This window comes from Diprion similis, chromosome 4, assembly GCF_021155765.1.
Source record: "Diprion similis isolate iyDipSimi1 chromosome 4, iyDipSimi1.1, whole genome shotgun sequence".
Lineage (NCBI taxonomy): Eukaryota > Metazoa > Arthropoda > Insecta > Hymenoptera > Diprionidae > Diprion > Diprion similis.
The window spans coordinates 23,573,166-23,584,205 of NC_060108.1; the positions used below are offsets into that span (position 1 = coordinate 23,573,166).

The following is an 11,040-nucleotide window of genomic DNA, read 5'->3' on the forward strand; positions in this document are numbered from 1 at the left end:
GTCGGTATTTTTTGATTTTGAGTGACCTGACAATCTCTTATCGCTTCGAAACACGAGTTATGCAAGAAAAGAAATTAATCCTAAATTTGATTGTTCATTTCCATCACTTTTCCCACATTAGAATTGTTTCCTTCACAATTTATGGTCGGAATCCAATTATTGGCCGCGGAAATGTTAACTTTTGCCTTGTGGCATTACGTTTCGCTTTAGCTTTTTGATTTGTTCTGTTATTTTTGTATGTAATTATGATTTTAGAATGAACAACTTTCTTCATACTCTTACAGTGGAAGTCTGAAGAATTTTCATTCGCAAATAGTCGAAGCAAGAAATTGGGAGCTTGGGAAATCAGAAAATACCATTGAAAATAATGAAAAGAGCTGATCCAAAGACCAACGTGATTTCACAGTTTTTCGGCTGTGAAACTGGATAACGTTGACGTAGGATCTCGATAAACTGATTCCAAGGTATTTCGAAATCAGCCAAAATCTAACTAGGAAAATTGTAAAGGATGACGTTCGTCACAGTTTCAAAATTAAAAACTTTTCGTCGCAGAATAGATTCGTAAAAGCCTTATCGGAATTAGGGAATCCAACATAGACGTGGAGAACATCGTAGAAACGACGGCTGAGAAAATAAATAAAAATTTCCTCATGTTTTAGCCGGCACGTCCGAATCATCTATTGATTGTGACTGAGATCGTGATTTTTGTTAAAAGTTCGAAACAAAACGTCACAGATTGTAACATCTGACATGAAGATACGCTGAGGTACTTCGATGGAAACCGGCATCTGAATTACTCCGTTGCTATAGGCAACCAACTGTACACGAACGTTTAAGTGGAAGACTCTCGGTGAAAACCGTTGTATCGATGAGCCGAAAAGCAAACTAAAAACAGAAGTTGGTAGTTTTTACTAATCGACACTCAAAGGACTTTAATCACGCCTACTATTTTTTTAAAACATTTATATAACAAAAGTATATTTTAAAAGATTTTAATAGCACTGTGAATAAGTTTATTTTATTGCAGGTTAAGAGTTAAAATGAAAATTCTGAAATCACGAAATAGAAATTTTTAGTAAGGTTTGCGTCTTAGGAAAACAAGAGGTATAGTGGAATTAGTTCGCGGTTGCTTGTTTTTCATAAAAACCGCGGCGTGATGATTTGCTTCGTGTAGCAACTCGGGTAACTCGCCCGGGGCTTCCTTGGTGTCTAATTAATCTTTGTCTGATCACTAAGAATCGTTAATTTGCAATGAATTATCGCGATATCGCAATCTTTCAACAAATTTTGTAATTTAACGATTTTCATTGATTTCATAAATGTATTTTAAAGTATTCTAATAAATTAACGAACAATTTTGTAAAATGAAATTTAAAGGCTCGTTTTTATGAAATAATATCTTTTATTGATAGTTGATCAAGCCTATGCGAACAAATTCGCGACATTGACACATTCAAGATCGTGAGATTTATTTAAACCGTCGCAGACTAGTTTTCAAAACAGCTAAGAAGATCTTCTTAGCTAGTTGTTGTTGACACGTCAATAACTACGGCACTTATTACGTGTTATCCTGATTCACTGCTAACTAATTATTTCGGTCACACGTTATTTAGTCATATTCCCTAGTCTTTCGTTGAATTATTCTTTTCTTCATTAGTTCGTCTTCTTCGGCGTTGGAAATTTTTTTTCTGCATAAACAATGTGGCGTAAAACCGTCAAGAGAATTAGTTTAGCTAAGTACAGCACTATTAAAAATGCTGTGAGAATGCATCCGTAAACGTCCAGCAAGGCCACCTGCCACCACGTCAATTTTAACGCTGGCGATCGCAATGAGTCTTCACCGTGTTTGAGGATGTACTCGATCCAGTAAACTGCAGTGTCCTGGAGGCTTAACGGTCGATCCAAAAACTTCTTGGATAAAGCAACCATGTTCTGTCTGTATAAGAAGAAAATACGATAAACTTTTCCACTAGACTTTATGCGTCAGTAGGAATTATTGATTAAAAAGACAATGAATATGTTATGCAGACTTATAAACTAGTGAAAAACTCGAAATTCTTCGGTATATCAAATATTTGAATGATGAAAAATTTTCATAGTCTGGGGTAGATTGTGTAATTTTCGAACTCACTTGTACTGTGGGTTGTAGACCGTGGCATTTACAGCCTCGACAAACTTTTCTGCCGTAAAACTCTTGTAATCTAACATTACAGCGATTTTACGTTCCACGCAATTTCTTATATTAGCTGGCTGGTCCGCAAAAATCGGGATGCCGATAACCGGAACTGCAAAGGTCAGAGTTTCCTGGATACTCAACGCACCACCGTGCGTAACAAATGCCCTTATATTTTTGTGTTCTGAAATAAAAATTCGTATCATACACTAGGTAAAAATATTTCGAACCGTGGTACATAAAAACCGTTTTCCCTCTTCACGTGTTGCGTTACCAACATCACCAATTACATAATGTTCTACTCACTTAATACTTTAATCTGCGGAATCCATTTCATGATCAGCACATTATCCGGTAGATTAGGTGGCAGCTCTTCAGGTGCAATTATTTTCATCAACACGCGAATAGGCGCTATTTCGGCCAGGCCTGCGTACAGCTCTGCAAGCGTAGTCTTGGGAAAGGACTCGATTTTGATCATTGATCCGAAGGTGAAGTAGATAAAACCATCTGTGCTATCATCCAACCACTTGCCCAAGTCCTGTTGACCATTAAACGTACTCGTTATCGGTTAAAACGTTAGACCTAAAGTTCGACTTGCATCGATACCTCGTCACGTCAAGTTCATACTCCTGACTCCTTAACTCTTTTTAAGATTTTCTTCCGTGCTTACCGTGGGTAGTACAGTATCGTCATCTTTTACATGTATTCCACCAATGTCAACTACAGCTGGGGTCGAAGGTCGAATTCCGTTCAATATGTGATGTACGTTGACCAAAATTAGAGCCACGTCTTGCTCAAGTTCTCTAACGCCTGGCATATGCGGACCAAAGTACTTCTTTACGATGTCACTTTGCACCTCTGCTGTATCATAATTGAACTCGTGGTTTCTCCATAGCGTGACAAGCGTATTCTTAAAACGCTGCCAGAAATTCATGTGCAGAATCGAGCCGTCATCGATCTCCGACACGAATGCTGTATTCTCAGGATTTCCGATCGGCGCGTTGCAGAATGTCAGTAATGATCTGGTGGAAAGAGTAACCAACGGGACTTTCAAGTGTCGTCCAAAGGCATACCAGCAGCTACCGTAGAATGACTACAGAAAAAATTGACTTCATTAGAACGAGTTCTCGAAATTTCTGATATTATCGATATTAAGGTGCTTATAAAGACCCATTGTAGGTACACCTCGAAAACGCGGGAAAGCAAAACTCCTATACCGCTCAAGCAATCAGAGTGAAACTTGGGCAATTAATGCCTCATTTTGGCAAAAAGTGGAGCGGCTTTTGACTTTTTCAAAATTTGGAAAAGAATTTTACAGAATGGTTACCACCCACAGAAATTGGCCAAATTTTCACAGTTGCACTGAATGGATCGACCTATCCGGTATGATGCCACTCGGCGGTGATGAAACACACATTTTGAGCCCTGTTCCATGAGATTTGATGGTGAAATGACGAAATGGCAGCTGATCTGGTTTTCGATTGTGAAGAACACCGAAATCTCATTTTAACGACATTTGTTACCGACATCACGCGCATGCCGATAATGTATCCGTGTAATGTCGGTAAAAAATTACCGGCATGCATGAAAGGTCGGTAACAAATGTCGCCAAAATGAGATTTCGGTGTACTTCGTAATCGAAAATCAGATCAGCTGCCATTTCGTCATTTCACCATCAAATCTCATGAGAGTGGGCTCAAAATGTGTGTTTCATCACCGCCGAGTGGCATCATACCGGATAGTTCGATCCATTCAGTGAAACTGTAAAAATTTGGCCAATTTCTGTGGGTGGTAACCATTCTGTAAAATTCTTTTCCAAATTTTGAAAAAGTCAAAAGCCGCTCCACTTTTTGCCAAAATGAGGCATTAATTGCCCAAGTTTCACTCTGATTGCTTGAGCGGTATAGGAGTTTTGCTTCCCCGCGGTTTCGAGGTGTACGACGCTTCTTTATAAGCACCTTTAGGGTTCGTCGCTTACCTCCGTAATAACAAGATCATAGGGCGGATCTGTCGGTGGACTTTTTATCAGTTTCTGCAGTTGAGGGTGTCCCAATGATTGGCAGGGCAAGTTTCCACCTAGTTCAATCATGATATCTTTCATACTCCACTGACCATGGATTAAGTCGTATGTCAGACCTACTTCAGCTGGGGTTTCATTAATATCTCCGATAGTTATGTCCGTGTAATTCGGGTATGGTCTCTTCTGGGGAAAATAACTGTACACGTCAACTTGGTGCCCAGCATCGGCGAGACTTTTCATTACAGCTTCGAACATGATAAAGTGACTCTTTGAATCTAAAGGGACCACTGCCAATATTCTAGCACTATTGATATATCTAGGTGAACTCACGAGACAGAATACTACCGCGAACAAACTGCACAGGTACTTCATTTTTATTATTTACAAATGAGATTACCTACAAGTAAGTTTTTCAATGGACAATGCAAATAAATTTAAGAATTAAAATCGTCTGAAAGCACTGCGAATTGAAGTCGAGAATTTCTCGCTGACTACTACTTCTAGATAGACATTGAGAACTTTATGATTTCACGAATCTATTGATGATTAAACTTCAAGTGCCGCAACGTGACTGAAATTGGGATAATGCGGTCATATTCTACAAGCACCACAGCGTCTACTTGAACAAAACATTATCTCTAGGACTGTTAAAGTTTTGCTCACTACTTTTCATCGGATCTTATATTGGCTACTATTTATGAAGCACTGTTTTTGACAGTAGCTTTTCACGTGAACACGATGATACTGCTTATGCGGTAGCTCGTGTGCAATTTCATCCGTTTGCATTCCGTCAAAGTTGCTAACCTTGACTGAATTCATTTCTGATATTTGCAAGCGATAAGGAATTTATAGCACATTGGATGGTGACTAAAAAGTAACAGAAGTGGGAGAGAACACGACAGCAGCGCATGAGGTAACGCATCTTTCGTATGCCACAGTGAAAAGATTACTTTGTTTTTTCTCCGCAGTCGTTCCTTTTAGTTCCTTTGTAAGGTGGCTTTGGTCAATCTTTTTGTTCGTATGTCTTCTTCTTTCGTTGACTCTCTTTCTATTGACGTATTGATTTAGGTTTTGTCAAACCAACCCATTTTCCTATACATCGGGTAGAACATTGTCTACATTCCTGTCGGCAGTGTCCTCAGTGTTTCTTTAAGGAATTGAATTGCTAAAGCACAAACGAGCAAGCAAAGAAAAAAAAACAAACACACAAAAAAATCACGCAGCACGTAGCATCGGGACGATTTGTAACCGCCAAAACCACACTCGTGTTTGTAATAGGTTTGTTTCAGTCAAGTATGTTGGTGATTAACCAGGTCGTCCGGGGCAGAACTGCTAACTGATTGTGAGAGCTGGGAAATAAAACTTTCGTCCAGTTCCGAACAGTAAAACATCATGATCATTCTTCATCAAAACATCAACATTTCTTTTCAAAAACATCACTTTATTGATATTATAATACTTTTATAATTGACTGCGAGTGAGGTAAAATTCTGCTCTGTTTCAGTAATGTCAGAGCTATCTGTTATTGAAAATACTAATAGTGAGCATCAAATTCATATTCGGTCTTGATAAGACGTGGATTGAGGTTATCGCCCAGAAGCAATTCGTTAATAGTGCAAAGCCTTGATCAGAATACCTGATACCAATACCTGATGTAGTCTAAAATATGACTGATTCTCATCAGTTTCAATTTACTCGTTCAGGTTGTCCGTACGTATTTCGTTTAATCGCAAGTAGTCAAAGTAAGACAACTTATCAGCAAGTTTTTTTTTACTTTACACGTAGAGATTTTATCGTGAAATCAAACCACTTCTTCACGTCATTCGTTCCGCTGCTGTTATTGAATCTCTCGCAACATTTTGATACACTTATAGTACAGATAAAATATTGCATTGTCTTACGCGCAAGCCAGCTTATTTGATAGGTTTAAAAGATATTTATAAACTTGTTACTAGATCATGACGATCACTTATTCAATTTCTAATATGGATAGCGAACACTAGAATCAGATTTAAAACTACAGAATTAATACAAAAAATTTAAATTTCGCTCTGAACTAATGTATATCTAAAACCTGAATTCAGTCTATGACTTGCATCGAGCAAGTTTAATGTTCGATAAATTATTGCCTATTAAAAATTGAACAAACCAGAATTTCACGATGAACAATTGAATTCTATTTTCCAAAATCATAAGCAGCAGGTTTAAATTTTGTTTCAATTTGTAATTCTTCCTTGATCGTCCTAATTAAATTTCTGGTTATCAGTTAACAATTTGAAATAGGTCACATCTGCACATCCTATTCCAAGTTCAATTCCTCTTCTTAGTTGGCGGCGTGGTCCTATTTCTGTATAAGAACCGACGACAGATAGCCGACAGGATCAGCTTGGCTGTGTAAAATAAGACGAATAGTGCAGCTAGTACGCTTCCGTAAACATCAAGCAGAGTCACCTGCCACCACGTCAATTTGACTGCTGGGGACCTTAAAGCATCACCCCCATGCTTCAAAATGTACTCGATCCAGTATATAGTTGTTTCTCTCGCGTTCATGGGTCGATCCAAGAACCGTTCAGACAACATCATCATATTTTGCCTGTAATCGAATAAGAAAACCGAAGTATCTATGAATAAGGAAACTGGGATCAACTTATAACTATTCGTAAGAGTTTCCATCTAATCATTACGATGATGCATGAAAAGACATTTTGTTTTCCAGACTGGCGATTTGATTTACGACCAAGAATTAAAAAGTTTGGAAACAATATTCTTGATCGCTGTTCTTCGCCAAGATGGCTTAACGATATGTGGAGAATGTCGATGGGTGATAGTGATCGATGGGTGCCCTTCGTGGGTATGAATAAAAACATCTCCTTCCGTCTTACTTGTAGCTTGGATCGTGAGCGACCGCATTAACACTCGCCACGATTTTATCTGCCGTTAGATCTGTGTGATCCAACATGATCGCGGCACCTTTATCCGCGCAATTTTTTATGTTCACTGGCTGATCGCGGAACAGAGGAACACCAATTAAGGGTACGCCATATGTCACGGCTTCCTGGACTCCCATCAAACCGCCGTGAGTGACGAAAGCCTTGATATTCATATGTCCTGGAAGTATCACATGCCGTTAAAAGCTAGTAAATTATACCTGCTTACTGACCATCAATCGTACTAACTTAGAACTTGTACTTGTGGCACCCAATTCGATGTCAATACATTAGAGGGGAGACCAGGCGGTAAAGATTTCGCGTTCGCCACCTTCATCAGCACCCGAATGGGAGCGATTTTTTTGAACGCTGTATAGATTTCCAGAAGAGTTTTCTCCGGGAAAGATTCAATCGTAACCATGGAGCCGAAGGATACGTAGATACAGCCCTTTTCACTTTCGTCTAGCCACTTCTTCAACTCCTGTAATAGATAACAGATCGCATGATTTTTAATAACTTTATTAGGGATCTCGAGATTTTCCTAATCATATAATAGCCAGGTTTAAAAGGGTTCGTTAATGTTTGGAAGTAGAAGGTTGGCCGGTATTTTTGAATTCTTATAGTAAAATTTAGATAATGCCTGATACTTTATCCATGCTTTAAAGCTTCACAAGTTTAATCTTCATATTATAAAGTGTGATATTTCAGTTTCTTATTGATAAGTAACGTACAGAGTAAGAGATTAGATATCATACCTTGATAAAGTATGGAAATCTAGTTTTTTGAACGCGTAACTGTATCTAACTGTTATACATCTCTTAGCCGAAATATATTCAGACGTATTGATTTAAAAAGAAGTTTTGATTTCATCAATTTTATTAGACGATCTTCGTACCTTGGGCAACTCCGTACTGTCGTTTTTTACATGAAGTCCTCCTACTTCGACAACCGCCGGGGTCATTGGTCTGATGCCATTCACGCTGTAATGGGAGTTGACCAGTAGCAAGGCCAGCTCTCGTTCTAGTTGTCTGATGCCAGGCATGTCGAGGTGAAAGTACTTGCGTACGGCCTCATCTTGACTCTCTGTAAAGTACCTACTTTGCAAGATTTTCATCCACGTCACGATGGTATTCTTCAGTCTTTGCCAAAACTTCATATGAGATACGGAACCATCTTCGATTTCGGGGACGTAGGCAGTGTTCAGAGGATTTCCTATAGGCTCGTTGGTATACGGAAGCAATGGGGACGAGGTCAGTCCTACGACTGGAACGTTGAGGTGTCTTCCGAAGGCGAGGTAACAGTTGGCATAAAACAACTGTAATCAACCGGTTTGGCCAAATCGTAAATTAAGCCACGAAAAAAAAAAACGATTCAGTTTTATAGCAGGTTCAATATATATATATGCAATGTAATGCATGATTCTAACCTCGACTATCACCAAATCGTAGGGAGGATCATCGGGAGGGTTGTTGATAAGTTTTTGCAGAGGAGGTAGCTTCAGATTATCGCAAACATCGTTGCCCGTGAGTTCGATGAAGGCTTTTTCCGAGGAGCCGGAAATTTCTAGTACGAGGTCGTAGTTCATGTTGTTCACAATCACTGGAACCCACTCTCCTATACTCAAGTCCGTATAATTGGGGTACGGTTTCTTTAGAGGAAAAGTGCTCAGGACGTCGACCCTGTGCCCTCGATCTGCAAGGCTCTTCATAACGACTTCGAACATGGCAAAATGGCTTTTGCCATTCAAAGGAAACATGCCAAGAATTCGAGCACCATTGGCTCCTGGCACTTCGGTGATGATGTGAAGAAACAACACCAGCATACAACACTTTGACCACATTTTGAAACGCTGCAACTCTCAATAGCACGAAACACTAACTGTTCACTGGATAACATTCAATCCATAAATAAAGGCGCTGACCGATAATTGTTATTACAACTGTGCTTTGATGTCTTTTGCTTGGACGATGTAGCGTCATGCAGAAACGTATCTTCTACAGCTACTGTTGAATGGTGACATAACACAGCTTGAGGTGTGTTCGGTGATGAAATTTATTCACCTTAACCAGTATTTTCTTTCGTAGGTGCTGCGAACTCGAATGAAACAAAAAAAGACACATTGAACTCTATTCTTATGTGCCCACCAAGTATGTCACTGTGGAATGACTTGACAATATCGATAGACTAAACAGTGAGTTCCGAATCAGCAATCTATTATTTCGGAGACGGTTGTTTACTGCTTGGTTACACTGTTTTTCCTTCACAAGAGATAAGGGTGATCAGTTTTTGCACTCAATTTCTTATCCAACTAGTAGTACATGTTTATTTAATATTTATAATGTTTTTGCACTCTATAACATTCACTTGTGCACAATCAATCAGAGTAATTTAAAATCCCTCATTCATGTCCGCCGTCTTCAATTCCAATGCTCATACTAAAAACAAAAACATGTCAACTCTAATGGTTTGCCACATACTGTTAGCATGTGTGTGAGTGATTCGATGTGACAATAGGTTGGCTGACATGAGAACCACTGCGACTGTACGTATGACTGTTATGCAATGCTTTGGAAGTGATACCGCTAAGTTTTTCAGAGATCGATGGTGTAGACGCATACCTTCACGTACGAATAATTTTTGTATAGGTAAGATTATGGACAGTATTCATTGGAATATCTTTCCAAATGAAAAAGGCAAAATACACAAAAATCATAAGATTTATGTATAAGTGAAATCATAAGCTACTTAAAAAGTTTGAACAATTTATTTGAAACTTTGCAGTTCTGATGAAATTTTTCAATTATCGAATAATGGCGCTGTGCCTGATAGTAAATTATCTTGCCAGTTAGATACGGTACTAAAAAGAGAGAAAAAAACATACGTATTTTCGAGAGATAACTCTTACTTCACGTGATATTTTATATAAAATCAAATTAATACGTTCGCTTCGACAGATGTCTTTATCGGCTTCGTCCCTCAGAATTGTATCAAGCGTTTAATACATACCTTCAAGCGTACGTATAACGAACTCGGACTCTTTACAGAATCACCGAAAAAGCTAGCTTTTTTGACACTTGAAATTTTGGTCCATTAAAATATTTTTACTTGCCATGAAAACTTGTATTTATTTAAATATTCGAACAATTATAGAGAAGAAAGTCAAATGCTCTTGTAACATTTTTTTACTGAACGAGAATTGTGAGAAAAAAAAAATTATGTATAGGATTTTGTTAATTGTCCAAAATTTGAAGGATATATATTTAGTTGAAATTTCGATGTTTCTCACTTTGTCGATTTTTCGACAATAATATAAATATAAAAAAACTGCATAACAAATCCGGAAAATCTCATCTCACGTTTAATTATGTCGTAAATATTTGAGTATTTGATAACGATTAGTGCATGATTATTATACGTTCAGCCTATTATTCGCAGTGCACTGTAAACGTTTATTCGATTCGATTTTAAACTACTGTTAAACAAGAAATAATAACCGTTTACTCGTTTTGTAACTCAGAAGAAGATAATCGACACGTTTCAGAAATGTGTTTTATACAATTTTAAACATCGTTGCTTCGGTAATTTTCAACATTGAAGAAGTAGTTACGAAGTACAATCAAAACTCCGTTTTACAGAAACGTTTAAAAGTGCTGGTCGAAATTACTTTTTCGACAAATTTAGTGCACGTGACTTGTACGTTTATACACTAATTACTTTCAAGCACCTTCGCTGTACCAGTTTACAACTTTGAATAAGAGTAATTGTACATCGTAATCGGACATAATGTTGTCGATGCGCATCATCATTATGCGTCTGACATATATTTAACGCGGGTGACTCCCATGTTTATTTATAACCTTACTCGATTAGCTATTAACAATGGACTACTTGTGGTTTGAATGATAAAAAATAATTGCATC

At 38.1% G+C, this 11,040-nt stretch overlaps 3 protein-coding genes across 7 annotated transcripts in view; 1 reads left to right on the forward strand and 2 right to left on the reverse strand.

Moving 5' to 3' along the window:
• LOC124405446 (calcitonin gene-related peptide type 1 receptor-like) overlaps positions 1–11,040 on the forward strand; it is a 146,747-nt gene that overhangs the window by 49,124 nt on the left and 86,583 nt on the right. The window lies entirely within an intron of this gene.
• Positions 1,654–4,765, reverse strand: LOC124405442 (UDP-glucosyltransferase 2-like). The gene is made up of 5 exons (XM_046880320.1): positions 4,152–4,765; positions 2,844–3,266; positions 2,480–2,711; positions 2,132–2,357; positions 1,654–1,936 (listed from the first exon to the last, which is right to left on the reverse strand). Exons 1-5 carry the CDS (start codon positions 4,563–4,565, stop codon positions 1,654–1,656), a joined length of 1,578 nt encoding a protein of 525 aa, XP_046736276.1. The 5' UTR covers positions 4,566–4,765.
• On the reverse strand, positions 6,416–9,405 carry LOC124405444 (UDP-glucosyltransferase 2-like). The gene is made up of 5 exons (XM_046880322.1): positions 8,547–9,405; positions 8,016–8,435; positions 7,370–7,601; positions 7,076–7,301; positions 6,416–6,786 (listed from the first exon to the last, which is right to left on the reverse strand). Exons 1-5 carry the CDS (start codon positions 8,958–8,960, stop codon positions 6,504–6,506), a joined length of 1,575 nt encoding a protein of 524 aa, XP_046736278.1. The 5' UTR covers positions 8,961–9,405; the 3' UTR covers positions 6,416–6,503.

Coding starts and splice junctions, on each gene's coding strand:
- LOC124405442 (XM_046880320.1), bottom strand. CDS start 4,565: ATGAAGTACCTGTGCAGTTTGTTCGCGGTAGTATTCTGTCTCGTGAGT. Junction 3,267..4,151: donor ATGATCTTGTTATTACGGAG/GTAAGCGACGAA, acceptor TTTTTTCTGTAG/TCATTCTACGGTAGCTGCTG. Junction 2,358..2,479: donor TCCGCAGATTAAAGTATTAA/GTGAGTAGAACA, acceptor TTTTTATTTCAG/AACACAAAAATATAAGGGCA.
- LOC124405444 (XM_046880322.1), bottom strand. CDS start 8,960: ATGTGGTCAAAGTGTTGTATGCTGGTGTTGTTTCTTCACATCATCACC. Junction 7,602..8,015: donor ACAGTACGGAGTTGCCCAAG/GTACGAAGATCG, acceptor TATCTATTACAG/GAGTTGAAGAAGTGGCTAGA. Junction 6,787..7,075: donor GCTCACGATCCAAGCTACAA/GTAAGACGGAAG, acceptor ATTCGATTACAG/GCAAAATATGATGATGTTGT.